This window comes from Thunnus albacares, chromosome 9 (genome assembly GCF_914725855.1).
Source record: "Thunnus albacares chromosome 9, fThuAlb1.1, whole genome shotgun sequence".
NCBI classification, from domain to species: domain Eukaryota; kingdom Metazoa; phylum Chordata; class Actinopteri; order Scombriformes; family Scombridae; genus Thunnus; species Thunnus albacares.
In genome coordinates this window covers 3,526,571-3,542,944 of record NC_058114.1, presented here as the reverse complement: position 1 = coordinate 3,542,944, position 16,374 = coordinate 3,526,571, and the positions used below count along the sequence as shown (strand labels likewise).

Sequence of the window (16,374 nt, the reverse complement as noted above, 5' to 3'; positions counted from 1 at the left end):
ACCTGCAGACCTGTGGTTGGGATGTGGTTTACAATCGCAGAACAGCAAGAGAAGAAGATCAACCACTCTTGTTTCTCATAGTGTAGAATAGTTTCTGTTTTACAGACTTTTGACCACACTACTTGTCTATTGTTCAGATGCATGGCTTTTAGGCACGTAGCTACCACTGAAGACACCGAGTTCATGACTTCAGTATTTCTATAATCCCGCCAACGGCCCTTATTGCTTTCCGTTGTGTTCTAAAGCTGCAAATGCACTGACACAGTGATCAAAACTTCAAAATGATCAACATGCATTCACCTAATTTTGAAAGATTTCTGGTTCTCTTCACATATAGTTCTTTTTATCTGTCACTCAGCTGTCACATTACAACCACAGTTTGCATGTTTCTGTGTCAGCTCATTCAGTCTGTGAGACTGTAACTTTCCATAGCCATGCTGAGAAAATGTTTGACTTTCATTAAGCTATGGTGTATATGTACCACAGTTGGATATAACCTAATATATCACTGCATCTATGAGGGAAATTATTGTATGAATAAGTATAAATGCTTGTGCTTGTCAAAAAAACATGTTTGTGTGTCTGAACAGTATGTTCCTGTGTGAAAGAGAAACAAAGAACATCTCTTCATGCTGCAGCATATCCTGTGATAAAATAGTCAATAACTTCATGGTCACAACAAATTGGTAATAACAAAATATCAGTGTATCATTCAATCATTTCATAACCCAAAATGGCTCTTTTTCGTTGTTTTGATTTGGTTCTGAAGTTAAAACATACAAAGTCCTCAGTGGGCTAGGACCAGGCTACATTTCTAACTCCCTTGTTAACTATTTGCATTCAAGAACACTGCAGTCATCTGCTGCTGGTTTATTGGAGATTCCAGCAACAGCTGAAAGAAAATCAGGGTTTCAACCTTTGTCAATTACACCCCAAAACTATGGAACACACTACCAGTAGATATCAGGGAAGCCAGCTTGCTAAATATTTTTAAAAGAAAGCTAAAAAGCTTATCTCTTCACTCTAGCCTTTAATTAGCTCCGACTGTCCTGAGAAGCACTTGGTGCATGTCATTTCTTTGTTATAAAGCTCTTTGAGCTGCATTTCCTGTATGATAGGTTCTATACAAATAAAGTTTTTTACTTTTAACAAAGTATTGTTAGTGTGTAATTAATAGATTATAGATTTAAATACTTTGTCTACCTCTGCCAATACCAACATTCTCAATTAGAGAAAGGGTGAAAATAAAGTGCAAAGGAGGTCCCATGACTGAGTTTGCCAAGAGCCCTGAAATCACTGAATCCACCCCCACCTTGGGCTGTGAAAAAACAGTGAGGAAGTTGAAACGTCATTGGTGGAAGTATTTCAATCAGGAGAGACTCAGTTTTACGTAGTGAATGGTGTTTATTGAACAGCATGATAATGAATGTAAAAGTCTGTGGCGATTAGACTCCATCGTGATGTGGCCTAATATGGAGGGAGCGATGAATGCGTGAATAGGATAATCCCCCGATGGAGTGATGGAGAGGTGTGGATCAAGGTGGTGTGGTATCGGCTCCTGGAGACTTGGGGCCTTGCTGGAACGAGAGGTTGGGCAGACGAATGATGATCTGGGATGGAGAGGCGAGGAGCGAGCTCCGGTGTTGCAGCTGTGGAGGTGGATGGAGTGGAAGTGGACGCGATTATTGCCTGAAATGACAGCTGACAGGAGGGAAACGGTTTTAAAGTTTGACAGCTAGGCCGTGATTGGCTACTTCGGGATCGTGGAGGAATCTGTTTTGTCAACTAGAAGTGAAGTGACTAACAGCTGATGTGAAAGTGGGAGGAGCTGAGAGAGAAGAGTGAAATTTTGAATGAATGATTGATTAAGAGTCTTCTTGTCTGAATTTATGCTGAGCTTCATAAGTGAAACAGGTTTAGAAGTGTTAGTTTCATTCTGACTAGAGAGGAAGAACAGATATTTCTTCTGGGACAATTTTCAGTTTAGAGGTGTGATTATCTTGGAGACATTTCACAACAAATTCAACACATTTTTATAAGTGTTCCTTTTTCTTATGACGAACTGGGTGTGTTGAATTTTGACTGGTAAATGCTGATGTTCATTTTGATGCCTTGAAGGCCTCAATGTTTCATTATAATCATTTATGATAGTTATTTAATAATATAATAGTTGCATTTGATTCTATTCAACTTAACTTCTGATGTGTATCATGTTATTTCATTTCTGTACTGAGGTGTAGCTGTTATCAGTATCAGACTTTCACTTCTGAATGTTGACAACATTTTATGATCCAATATTTATTAACATTTTTTATGGAACTGAACTTTTTAAAAATATTTTGTCATAATAATTTTTCCCAGCATTATACCTTATTGTGCTAACTTACAGTAACAGCATCTTACAGCATTTTGGACATATTTTACCGTTGAATAGCTCTTGATTACAAAATGTAACCTGCTGTTTTGTTGTTGCTTTTTTTGTTTTGTTTTTTTGTACAGTGTCATTTATTTTACCATTTCTCATCTTCCGATTTTTCAAAATATTGCTTTTCTGATATAATTAACAATTATATTATAAATGATAATAATTTATATATGTATTCATCCTGACATTACTGCAGATGAAAAAGATGAGGAGTTGATGGCTTGTTGAACTGTGTATTGCAGCTGTTTACAGCAAGAAAGTTTATTAATTTTGCTGCTTTGAAAGTGAAGGAATACAGTTCCTTTGTTATAAAAGTGTGTCCAGTAACTTCCTCTTTTTAAACACAGGCTCACTATATAAAGTATTTCCTGTAATCTGCAGATTTACTCATGATGATGAAGCTGATCCTGTCTCTCACTCTCATCTGGACACTCTCCAGCACAGGTAACCTCACTCACTGCTGAAGTTAAACAGTTAAACGGAAGTTAGAGCAGCTTTAGTTTCTGTGCTGTGACGTATTTTCCAGTGAAACTGAATCTTTGAGCGGTTTGTTTAAATCAAATCCTTTGCACTTGATTGGACTGCTAAAAGGTAGGCGGGCTGGGAGCTTTAGAGAGAAACAGATCTGCAGAGGACTGTTGGCTCCACACACACCTCCCTCACATGTTGTTAGATCAAGAGAAAGACGAGGGAGAGAACCAGAAATCTTTCCAGAAATCTTTCATTTTCATGTTCTTCTCCCATGACTATATTTTCTGCTAGTTTCCGACCGGCGTACAGAACCTACGAGCTAGCTGACTGTTATGGGTCCTTTCTTTCATTTGCAGAACAATGTGGTTTAGATCTAATTCATTCTAATTCAATGTGTGGTGACTTCATATGAATCTGTCCAATTATATTTGAGCCCCTAAACTTTGAGTACTATGTGTTGATATTAACTGTCTCAAATTAAAGCTGAGACTTGGCACTTTAATGTAGTATCCATTATTTTATTTCAAATTGAATGTGCTGAAGCACAGAGCCTGAAGAACAAAAATGTATATCTGTCCAAATACTTATGGTCTGCACTGTATATAATAATCCCCTCACTTATTTATAGTCTCAGCCTTACTTTGAATATTTGTAAACTGTGGAGGAGTTGAAGGACTGTGTGTTTGGTAGGAAGGCAGGTCACTCAGTAAAAACACACAGAGCAGGATTCAGAGTTTTAACTTTAATCAAGAAAATCAGTTTTACATGGCAAGAGTCACTGCAGGCATTACAGACAATTCAATAGTTCCACTCTTTTCAGTAAATGCTTACTTCAGTTCATTATTTAGGTGGATATGTGTTTATAGGTGGCATTTGCTTTACTCTGTCAGAACTGCTTGTCAGACGTTTGAATAGCTTCAGAAATGCCAGAATCAGAATTAGGGGAGCTTTGTACAACAATTTCTGTAACTTTCTGAAATTGACAAACTAACATTTGTACAACGTTGTAAACAATAACTTTTTAGCACAAAGTCAAGATGTTGTTCTACATGTCACAACCACGTTTCCACATGTGCAGTGGCATCTGCTGTACAAGGAGCTCTCCTGAGACTGAAACTGTGATCTCTGTTATTAGTCTTTGGAGCAGTTTCCAAACAAACTACCATGACCATTGTCTGCAGGGCAAAGGAACATGTCACCCAGTGCAGCAGTGTGGCTCACTGACATGTTTTTAAATAGCTTTTGGACAATAACAGAGGTCAATGGCACAGAAGAATAAGATATATTAGGCTTTGAATAAACACAGTACTTGTAAGTAGATCAATTCATTGTTGGTTTGGCTCTGCTCATAAGATTTGTTGACAATAAGAAAAATATAGAAAATTACCAGCCGTATCCTTTAAAACTGAAGTAAAGGTTTGATCTTTGTAATGTTCCTTTGTTGGAAAAAGCAGGACTGAAATTTAACATGGATATCACACTGGATTTAAAATTCTGGGCAAGCAGGCGACTAAATTTAAGTAATTTTGCATAACAGTATCTGGAACAAGAAAAATAATTTTTGTTTTATCATAGTTAAGTTATAGAAATATTTGAGACATTGATTCTTTTATTGCACTAAGGCAGTTTTGGATTGTGTCTAACTAGACTTATTGTGATTAAAAGAGAGATGCAGCTGTCTCGTTAGCATAACACTGATAAATGATATCAAAGCAAGAAATGATGCAGCAGAGAACAGAAATGGACCAAAAACTGAGCCAATAGACTCATGAATTAGGAGTTTTCATCAAGTTAGTCACTTCTCAGATAGTCTTCACTAATTAGATTTCATCTGCACTGCAAGCATATATTTTGATGGGTACTTTTACTTCTAAATAAGTATCTACTTGTTACTTACACATAAAGTAACAACACTACTGTTTTGGGTTACTTGAAATAACTCTAGTAAGAAAGTTATCATTATGTAAATAGATGTATTTGTAACTGAACCAGGCAGGATTATCATTAGCTAACTTTTTTTTACTAGGATGCTGCGGTTATGGTTAAAATCATTATTTATCAAGCTAATACATTCAAAATGTTGAAGACATCTCATTGTGTAAATGAATGAGAAGATGATAGACGTATTTGGCTTATTCACACACACTACACATGTACTTTTGCTATTTTGTTAGTTTCTCTTTGTTCTAGTAGACGATAAGAGTAAAGAGTCCAAACAGCAAAGGGATCACATTCAGTTTGACAGACCAGGCTGAGTTACAGAGGCTGCTTTCACAACATTTTGGTTCACTGAGGAATTTAATCGAATCAGGCTCCAGCCTCCTTCTAAGAGAAGCAAGTTCACAGAAGTTTGCAGAGGCACATCCAAAGATAGGAAATATTCCGTACTTGTCATCGTCCACTGTGAATGACAAAATCATTGTTAGACCACAGTGTTTGAAAGTTTTTTTCAAATTTAAGCAGCAGGAAATGGCCACTTTGAAGGCAGCAATAATGTGTTTTGAGGCACAAAATGATCATGAGGACTCACTAGTCCCACTAAAGCAGCGGTCCTGCTCTCCCACACACTGTAATGTCTTGTTACACACAAGAGAAGATTCATCATTACAGGTGAAACACTGCAGGTTGTTTTTCTTCTGAACATCAGGGTCTGAAACAGAACAGGAGACATGGCAGAAACTGTACAAGACACAAAGTGACTTATTATTTTTCACAGTGACCAACGTTAGACTGATACTACATGTGAATGTGATTTTGTGTCTTTAAAAAGGGAAACTTTTCTCTTTACTTACAAGGAATGATTTCACTGTTGCAGCCATCTGTGTTGCACAAATGAACAGATAGAGATATATTTGCATAACCAACACTGAATGAAAATGTGTGCTTTCCTTCACTGAAAAGGGAGGATGGTACACACGACCTTCTGGTGTCCTGAATGACAGTCCCATTTTTATATCCTGTAAAGTGAAACACAGACCAAACACTGTAATGCAGAAATGCCATTTAAAACTGAATAAGTGAATGACATTAAGAAAAATCTGATTTATTTTTTACTTTTTACAGATACCTTGTAAGGCAACAGTTGCACACAGCTGAGTAGAGTTACATGGAAGTAAGGTCTGTTGCTTTGTGTCAGTCCCTTTACCAGTCCAACACTCAAGAGCTTCAGCTCCAATTTATGAAAGAAATCAAGGTGAGTTGAACAATCAACATGAATCCTGTTTGTCATATTAACACAGATACAGTATGCAAAGTTAATCTGATGAAAGACAACCCCAAATTACAACACACTATGACAGAATGATATTTAAGACAAAAAAAATTCAATGAATTCTTCTTGACAAATATATTAAATATCAGAAATCAGTCATCAAATTAAATGGCTGCAGCCTTTAGATGTACAGTTTTCTGTCATGGTGACGTCTGCATTATCTGTCTTTCTAAAATGTTGAAAGAATGGAACGACACTATGTAAAATGATGTTAACTGGGACATTTCTGTAAAGAAAAACTTTTGTTTGGGGAAAGATTGTGGTTTTGTTTAAATACTGAAAAAGTAAACATGTCCTGTTCTTCAAGTCTGTGTTGATGTTTTTATTATTTAACCAAGACCATCATCTTTCCCTTATCTTAACAAAGTGCTTTGAGTCCCTGAACATAACTATAACTATGTTACTATAAAGATATTAATCATGCTTTAGTTGACATGAGTGAATATTGTAGGAAAAACACATTGAATATGTTGACAGGGAACTTTTTGTAACTTGATAGCTCCATAAAAGATGTTTCTTCATTATGCTGATAAAAAAAATGAAATCTCTGCAGCATGAAGTTTCTTTCTAAACATATATTCTGTTGCAAATTAATCATTTTAGTCATTTCATGTTATTCTGTAGGTTTCTGTAGTTGCTATAACAAACAAAACAAAAATGATGATGATGATAAACATAAGCAAACTACCTGACATGACAGGTACCTGCAGAAATGCTGTTTTAAGAGTGAGTGAGGTTACCTGTGCTGGAGAGTGTCCAGATGAGAGTGAGAGACAGGATCAGCTTCATCATGATGAGTAAATCTGCAGATTACAGGAAATATTTTATATAGTGAACCTGTGTTTAAAAAGAGGAAGTTACTTGACACATTTGAATACCAGGGTTATTATTTCACTTTCAAAGCAGCAAAATTAACGAACTTTCTTGCTGTAAACAGCTGCAATACACAGTTCAACAAGCCATCAACTCCTCGTCTTTTCCACCTGCAGTAATGTCTGGATGAACACTGATAACAGCTACACTTCAGTACAGAAATGAGACGACATGATACACATCAGCAAATGAGTTGAACAGAATCAAATGCAACTATAACATTATTAAATAACTATCATAAATTATTATAATGAAACATCAAAACAAAATAAAACAATTTCTTCAAGGCATCAAAAAGAACATCAGCCTTGAGCGTCATATCAATAAAATTTCAGAATTATTTTAATAAAACTCACCCAGTCAAAATTCAACACTCCCAGTTCATCAACAGAAAAAGAAACACTTACAAAAATGTGTTGAATTTGTTTTGAAATGTCTCCAAGATAATCGTTACTCTAAACTGAAAATTGTCCCAGAAGAAACATCTGTTCCTCTTCTCTGGTCAGAATGACACTAACACTTCACTTATACCTCCACCAATGACGTCTCAACCTCTTCACTGTTTTTTCACAGCCTAAGGGCACAGTTTTACTTCTCTACATGATACTGACAACATAAATTTTTTCTCAATTTTTTTTTGAGGGGGGGGCATTATAAATTCTGCATGGAGGAAGTTTATTTACTTTCACTTTCAGGTTTGCAGGGTCTGGATTCTGGGAAATGGTCTCTCTGTAAGGTCATTAGCCCAGGTCACAAAACTTCCTCTTATGTTTTTGAGCCAAAGAGGAGGAGCAGCTGTGACATGAGTTGCTGAACACATTGAACTTTTAGTCCACTCTGTATTTGTTATTTCACTGTTGTGATGTTGAAGATATTAATTGCATAAACATTATTGCATGATTTAATTTTAGAATAACTGTAGTTTTTGTTTATCTGTGTGATTGCTGCAAGCGTTTGTTTTTGAATACCTCCTTCCATTGGTTACCATAGCTTTGTAGGCATGTAATAATAATAATAATAATAATAATAATAATAATAATAATAATAATAATGTGAATAATAATAATGATAATACTTTTTATTTGCATTTTTGCAAGATAGCCAAAGATGCTTGATATATATAATTGCATAACTGAAATAACTTGAATGCATCATCCAATTCCAACCTAATTTGGGAAAGCTGCACAGACAGGGACACTGAACAAGGACTTATAATCCGATACAATTTCACCCATAGGTGGCGCTACAATAAAAATAACATTACTGCAGCAGCTTGCAGCAATCATACATTTTTCTTCGATCAAATGCACATTCTGGTCTTTCCTGTAGTCTGTCTCAGACTCGTTAAATAAACATAGTTTAGTCACATTCAGCTTTGTTTTGTTGAAATCAGCTTTCTCCATCCTGTCCCACAAAGTTGATACAATTCAACTACATTGAGAAGTCAGATTTAACACTTAGACCCGCTTCTCTGTGATTTAAATGTATTTCACATGTGTTTTTATCTACAAGTGTGTTTATGAGCTGGATTTGGTACCAATAACATTTCATAGATTTTTTTCATAGATTATGTAATCAGCACATATAACACCAGACATATAAACAATTTTCATCTTAATAGATTAAGAACAACTCTGTCAATTCTCTATCTGAGACAGGAAAGCTTAGCTGTGATGTAAGTAAGCAGTTTCTTTAATCAGAATAGGAGTAGGATACATTAGGAGTTAAAAGAAAAGATCAAGTAAACACCAAGATATTTAAATGATAAATTAACACAAATAATGATTTAAAGGCAAACTGTGTTTTTTAGGAAATTCCCACACAGTTTGCCTTTAATTTAAAATTCCAGAGCTATTCAACAACTTGCTCGACAAAATCCAAAGTATTAAACACAACAAACAGCTGCACAACTTCCAGCTTCACTAGAGGACATTAATTAGATCAGACTAGATGTGTTGGACAAATCTAACGATTAACATTTAATACATATTGCCACAGCCTTAGTTTGAAAAAATACTCAATCTAAAAAGAGAAATCTATCTCTGCTTGACAGTGGAATAGGCTGCATGTCTGTGTGTGTCTCTACATAGTTTACAAAGTTCAAAACAATATGTGTTTTTCATTATTTTAATGAAAAATGTTTTGCTCCTTGTTACATATGATTTACATGTTAAATGACATCATTGTCTAATTTGGAAAAGAACAATGAGAAGTCTGTAAAATTTGTATTTAATGGGGTAAAACATGGAAAATCTGTGGTTTTTAGCAGCAGCATATATTCTGACCCTGTACCTGCTGAACATCTGGATACCTTTAATTGTTTGCTTTTTTTTGTTTAATACAATGAATGAACCACCCTAACAAAGCTTTTCTGATATATATGAATGAATTAATGAAATTTTTATCATTGTGTCATGCATACAACCGTATGCCCAGCCCACATAAATTCCAACAAGCCAGGACCAGAGTACAACACATATATTGTAAAAGGAAAATCTTTCACCTTCAAATCTAGAGACCATCATTAAATAGTACAGATATTCTAATTTACTGTATATGTATAAATGAATTAAACAGTTTCTGATTTATCTCTGCTTTTATTGAACTCTGTGATGTTTTGTGATGCTTGTTGCAGGATGATGTTTCTTATTTTCAGGAGTGTGTCATGGTTCTGTCCCAGTCTGGCTCTGTGTCCCTCTACCAGTCCAGGTGCCCTCAGACTTTTTTCTTGTTTGTTGAACTGGACTGAGTGGCAGTAGGCCTTTGAAGTTGATACTTAAATTTGCTTTCACACTAGTTATGAAATGTGACTGAGGAGTTTGACACACCCAGTTAAACGTCATAGATGCAGCAATTTATACACCAGGCAGTTCATTCTAGTTTTTCTGTATTTTTTATATTTATCAGATGTTTTTAACCAGAGACTGACAGATGTTTGTTCAATGGCTGGACTCTCTGTAACTCATCCTCAACACATTATGAAGAAGGAGTTTGTTTGGCATTTGTTTCTGTAGATTTGAATAATTTGCGTTTACAGCCTCTTTGTGCCATGTGAACAGAACTGCATCATCATGAAATTGTAAATAAGAGTTTACAGATTACAGTGTACTTGTGTATTTAAGTTTATTTATGTATATTCTTAGACGAGTTTATGTATTTCGGTTTATTATGAAGAGGATTATGTTTTCTGGTTTCTTGGTTTTCTGCTGTTTTGGGTTTTTCTTGTGTCTGTTCTGCTTTTTCCTCCACACCTGCCCTGCATCATCCTCGTTAGCCCTGCTCTTCTCCCAGTGTTCTCCACAGCCTACCAGCTTCTTTCCTGTTCTCTTGTTTCATCTCCTCATTCCCCTCACTTGGGTTTCTCCGCCCTTCTCCCCACCTGCACCTCATCTCCTCGTTAGTTCAGTTAGTATTTCAGTCATGTGTTTCAGTTCAGTCTGGTTGGATCCTTTGTTTTGCTGCGTCTGCATGCCTGAATCTTTATTAAAGAGACATTCTTCATTTCATTCTGGCTTCTTTTTTTTCCTGCATTTGAGTCCATCTCCTGCTACTCCCTTGACAGGGATCAGTTTATGAATACAACTGCAGGCCATTTATAGCAACAAATGGGCTTCATAAGTGTAAACAGGACTAAAAGAAGTTTCATTGATAATTATCATAGTATTTGTGTCACTGTGACTGGTGGGATGAGCACATGTGAAGACACATAACACAATGTATTTCTTTTCTAAATGTGACACATTTAAAGTTCTTGAAAGGCTCATTTCAAATTTTAAATATCAATTTATCTCCTCAAAACTTCTCACCTTGCAGCAGTGATGAAGACGTGCATTTCAGGGTGTGTCAGTACACCGTGACATCACTGACGTGGTTATAATAAAGCACATTTCTGACTAAACCCATCGGTGCTGCTAGGTGGTCAGAGGTGCAGCAGACTAGTGATATTACACTAAAAGCAGACTACTTGACACAGTATCAACCTTTCAAGGCAAAGGCTGCAAAATGTTTCAATCATCAATCACGAGACTACTCTAAACTGCGTCTTGTGTCACGGTCTCAGATTTAATCCATTCACATGTAATGTCAACAATTATCCAGCAGATGTCGTCATTTGACTATAACAAATTCTTCCAAACAGTGAATCATTTTCAACACATTGATTCGGTGCTTCAGAAAGCTTTGTTTCCTCCACCACTGCAGAGTGGAAACTTTCATCTAGACAGGCAGAAACACTTTCAGCCGGGTATGAAGCTACTCTTTAAATACAACTCTAACAATGAATAATTATGACTTAATAAACAACCATCAAAGTTCAGACAAACATAGATATTAATAATTAAAAAGAATTTACAGTCAAAAACTTGTCTTGTACATTTGATTGACAGTGGCCTGGCAATGTAAGCACACAACCAATCATCAGATTTTGAGCCAAATATTGTATTTGGCAACATTTTTGAGGAGTTGTCAATATGAAGGTTAAAGAGGTGCATGCAAGTGAAAAAGATAATAATGAGGCTGGAAAAAAAGGCAAATGTCTGTCAAAGAGATATCAAAGGTAGTTGGTTTGCCAAAATAAACAGTCAGGTGAGCACAGGAAAACTAGAGACGAGCTGGTAGACTGAGGAGCACAAGTCTTGTGGATGGCCAGAAAATCATCTGCATGGTGAAGAGAAAACCCTTTATGACTGCACAGCAAGTCAAGAATGCTCTCCAGGATGTAAGCGGACATGTTTCTTTCACCATATTCACCACAAGGTGCAAACCCCTGGTAAGCCTCAAAAACAGACAGGTTGCAGTTGGCAAAAACATTCAAAAAGAAACAAGTAGACCTCTGGAACAACGTTCTATAGAATGATGACGACGATGATGACGACGATAACAATGATGAAGAAAAGAATAAAGTGTGGAGAAAGAAAGGAACAGCTCATGAGCCTACCACCTCATCTGTAAAACATGGTGGTGCTTTTGTTATGGCCTGGGCATGTTGGGCTGTCAGTGGCACTGGCACACTGTCATTTATTGATGATTTTACTGCTGACAGAATCAACAGAATGAATACAGAGGTATACAGGAGCATTCTGTGCGCTCACATTCAGCCAAATGCATCAAAACTCATTGGAGCACATTTTATCATTCAGCAGGACAACCATCCTAAACATACGGCCAAAGCAACCAGCCCAACCCCTTCATAGAATTATTGCAATTAAAAGAGACATGCAGCTGTCTCGTTAGCATAACACTGATAAATTACATCAAAGCAAGAAATGATGCTGCAGAGAACAGGACTGGATGAAGAACTGAACCATTATACTCATGAATTAGGAGATTTCATGAAGTTACTCACTAATTAGATATTCTTTTCATCTGCACTGCAAGTACATATTTGATGGCTACTTCTTCTTCTAATACTTCCACTTACTTCTAAATAATTATCTACTTGTTACTTACATATAAAGTAACAACACTACTGCTTTGGGTTACTTCAAATAACTCGAATAAGAAAGTTATCATTATGTAAATAGACATATTTGTTACTGAACCAGACAGGATTACCATTAGCTAACTTTTTTTTAATGGGATGCTGCAGTTATGGTTAAAATAAGTATTTACCAAGCTAAAACATTCAAAATGTAAAAGGCACACTGTGTAAATGAGAAGATGATAGAAGTAGTTGGCTTATTCACACACACTATACATGTCCTTTGCTATTTTATCTTTGTTCTAAGAGACAATAAGAGTAATGAGTCCAAACAGCAAAGGGATCACATTCAGTTTGACAGACCAGGCTGAGTTACAGAAGCTGCTTCCACAACATTTTGGTTCACTAAGGAATTTAAAAAGCCAATGAGGCAGGAGCTCCAAGCGAGAAGCAATGTCACAGAGGTTTGCAGAGGCACAACCAAAGGTATGGACCGTGCCATATGGATCTTTACCTGTGGATGACAAAACCATTGTTAGACCACAGTTTTTATTTATTTATTTTTTATTATTTATTCAGCAGGAAATGGCCACTTTGAGGGCAGCAATAATGTGTTTTGAGGCACAAAATGATCATGAGGACTCACCAGTCCCACTAACACAGCGGTCCTCCATTCCCACACACTGAACTGTCTTGTTACACACAGCAGAATAACGATTATCACAGGTGAAACAATGCAGGTTGTTTTTCTTCTGAACACGAGGGTCTGAAACAGAACAGGAGACATGGCAGAAACTGTACAAGACACAAAGTGACTTATTGTTCTGCACTGTGACCAACATTAGACTGATACTACATGTGAATGTGATTTTGTGTCTTTAAAAAGGGAAACTTTTCTCTTTACTTACAAGGAATGATTTGACTGTTGCAGCGATCTGTGCTGCACACATGAACAGATGCAGCCATACTTGCTAAACCAACACTGAATGAAAATGTGTACTTTCCTTCACTGATAACGTAGGATGGCAAACACAACCTGACGGTGTCCTTTGAGAGATACCCAATATGTTCTGTAAAGTGAAACACAGACCGAACACCATAATGCAGAAATTCCATTTAAAACTGAAAAAGAAAAATCTGATTTTATTTTTATACTTTGTACAGATACCTTGATAGGCAACAGTTGCACACAGTTCAGTAGGGTTACATGGAGTTAAGGTCTGATAATTTATGTCAGCCCCATCACCAACCCAACACTTAACAGCTTCAGCTGCAATTTATGAAAGAAATCAAGGTGAGTTGAACAATCAACATGAATCCTGTTTGTCATATAAACACAGATACAGTATGCAAAGTTAATCTGATGAGAGACAACCCCAAATTACAACACACAATGACAGAATGATATTTAAGCCAAAATAAATCCAATAAATTCTTCTTAACAAATATATTAAATATCAGAAATCAGTCATCAAATTAAATGGCTGCAGCCTTTAGATGTACAGTTTTCTGTCATGGTGACGTCTGCATTATCTCTCTTTCTAAAAATGTTTAAAGAATGAAACGGCACTATGTAAAATGATGTTAACTGGGACATTTCTGTGACCAATAAAGAAAAACTTATTTTTGGGGAAAGATTGTGATTTTGTTTCAATACAGAAAAAGTAAACATGTCCTGTTCTTCAAGTCTGTGTTGATGTTTTTATTATTTAACCAAGACCATCATCTTTCCTTTATCTTAACAAAGTGCTTTGAGTCCCCAAACATAACTATAATTATGTTACTGTAAAATATTAATCATGCTTTAGTTGACATGGGTGAATATCATAGCAAAGACAAATTAAATATATTGACAGTGAACTTTTTGTAACTTGATAGCTCCATAAAAGATGTTTCTTCATTATGCTGATTAAAAAATGAAATCTGCGCAGCATGAAGTTTCTTTCTAAACATATCTGCTGTTGCAAATTAGTCTTTTTAGTGTTTTATATTATTTTGTAGATTTCTGTGGTTGCTATACAGATGATATAACAAACAAAACATAAATGATGATGATGATGATGGTAAACATGAACAAAGGTTAACACCTGGTAGACAAACAGCAGGGGTAAAAAATTAGTAGAATTATGAACTACCTGACATGACAGGTACCTGCAGAAATGCTGTTTTAAGAGTGAGTGAGGTTACCTGTGCTGGAGAGTGTCCAGATGAGAGTGAGAGACAGGATCAGCTTCATCATGATGAGTAAATCTGCAGATTACAGGAAATACTTTATAAAGTGTACCTGTGTTTAAAAAGAGGAAGTTACAGGAAATGATTAAATAGCAAAGGAACTGTATCCCTTCACTTTAAAAGAAACAAAATTAATGAACTTTCTTGCTGTAAACAAGCCATCAACTCCTCGTCTTTTTCACCTGCAGTAATGTCTGAATACATATATAAATTATCATGTATAATTTCTTTAAAAAGAACAACGTCTTGAAAAATTAGAAAATAAAAAATGGTAAAAAAAATAAATGACACTGTACAAAAAATGCAACAAAACAGCAGGTTAGATTTTATATTCCAGAGCTATTCAGTGGTAAAATATGTCCAAATTATTTCACGATTTTTAAGCTACTATAAGTTAGCACAGTAAGTTGTATAATGATAAAAAAAAAATATTATGACAAAAAAGTTCCATAAAAAATTCCATAAATAAATATCGGATCATAAAATGTCATCAACATTCAGAGGTGAAAATCTGATACTGATAACACCAAGGCTACACCTCAGTACAGAAATTAAACAACATGATTCACATCAGAAGTTAAGTTGAATAGAATTAAATGCAACTATAATATTATTAAATAACTGTCGTAAATTATTATAATGAAAACATCAATGCATTCAAGGCATCAAAATGAACATTAGCCTTGAGCATCATATCAATACAGTTTCAGAATTATTTTAATAAAACTCACCCAGTTAAAATTCAACACACCCAGTTAATCAATAGAAAAAGGAAAACTTATAAAAAATGGGTTGAATTTGTTGTGAAATGTATACAAGATAATCGTTAACTGAAAATTGTCCCAGAAGAAATGTCTCTTCTTCTCTGGTCAGAATGACACTAACGCTTCTAACACTGTACCATTTATACCTCCACCAATGACGTCTCAACCTCTTCATTGTTTTTTTTCACAGCGTGAGGGCACAGTTTCACTTCTCTACATGATACTGACAACATAGTATTAGTGTTTCTGGTCACACACAACTTACTGAGCAAAAAGTGTCACTAAAAATGCAGGTCACCCCCCCTGCATGCGTTTGTTGTGTGAGAGTTGGAGAGTGTATGTAAAACCAAAAGAAAAAAAGAAAAAATTGTACCAAGAAGAGGCGTAATAAGTGATGTTCATATGTGCAATTGTTCCACAATGTTTAAAGTGGCAGCAGGAAGTCATGTGATATCAACCATCTTCAACAACCTACACAACCGCTTCACTACTTCCTGAACTGTCATTGAAGTAAAGCATTCGCTGCTGGGAAGTTTGTTTCTTGTGAGCACACAGTAATAATGGAAAGTAATCGATACAAATGAACATTTTAACATTTTAATCAGCTCAGATTTTCTTTCATCTGGATTTTTCTGTCTGGACTGTGGGACGATTTTAATGTAAAACTATATAAGTGAGATACTGAAAAGAGGAAATTATACTCTTGACCTTATCAGTGTTGTCATAGAAGCTGATGTCTGTTAACCTACCAGGGTGATCTTACACACTGCTAGTAAGATCAGACACTGCATCAGTATGAAGTCATCAATCAATAATTGCTAGTAATTATTAGCTATATACATTATTCATATTACGTTGCTATGGAAACATCTTGGGGTCAAGTTTACTGGCTGTCAACTGCTGATAGCACTGACAACAA

At 35.7% G+C, this 16,374-nt stretch overlaps 1 protein-coding gene and 4 long non-coding RNA genes across 9 annotated transcripts in view; 1 reads left to right on the top strand and 4 right to left on the bottom strand.

The window, feature by feature from the left end:
* Positions 1 to 6,036, top strand: part of LOC122988685 — a 142,705-nt gene extending 136,669 nt beyond the window's left edge. Inside the window, exon 3 of the long non-coding RNA XR_006404856.1 lies at positions 5,972 to 6,036. This is a non-coding gene — a long non-coding RNA (uncharacterized LOC122988685). The remainder of the gene's footprint in view (positions 1 to 5,971) is intronic.
* LOC122988678 overlaps positions 1 to 16,374 on the bottom strand; it is a 177,704-nt gene that overhangs the window by 138,666 nt on the left and 22,664 nt on the right. Inside the window, exons 5-6 of one of the 5 annotated variants that reach the window (XM_044361183.1) lie at positions 13,106 to 13,225; positions 12,623 to 12,973 (exon numbers count right to left, since the gene is read on the bottom strand). The exons of the other annotated variants lie outside the window; for them this stretch is intronic. Coding sequence (XP_044217118.1) covers positions 12,762 to 12,973; positions 13,106 to 13,225 — 332 coding nt within the window. The 3' untranslated portion in view covers positions 12,623 to 12,761. Of the gene's footprint in view, positions 1 to 12,622; positions 12,974 to 13,105; positions 13,226 to 16,374 lie in introns of those variants that run through there. 5 annotated transcript variants of the gene reach the window in all.
* On the bottom strand, positions 5,161 to 5,838 carry LOC122988694. The gene is made up of 3 exons (XR_006404866.1): positions 5,689 to 5,838; positions 5,427 to 5,546; positions 5,161 to 5,297 (listed from the first exon to the last, which is right to left on the bottom strand). It is a non-coding gene; the product is annotated as an uncharacterized LOC122988694 (long non-coding RNA).
* On the bottom strand, positions 5,978 to 7,749 carry LOC122988686. The gene is made up of 3 exons (XR_006404857.1): positions 7,397 to 7,749; positions 6,908 to 7,004; positions 5,978 to 6,065 (listed from the first exon to the last, which is right to left on the bottom strand). It is a non-coding gene; the product is annotated as an uncharacterized LOC122988686 (long non-coding RNA).
* Positions 13,387 to 15,561, bottom strand: LOC122988693. Its single transcript, XR_006404865.1, has 4 exons — positions 15,423 to 15,561; positions 14,647 to 14,709; positions 13,628 to 13,729; positions 13,387 to 13,529 (listed from the first exon to the last, which is right to left on the bottom strand). It is a non-coding gene; the product is annotated as an uncharacterized LOC122988693 (long non-coding RNA).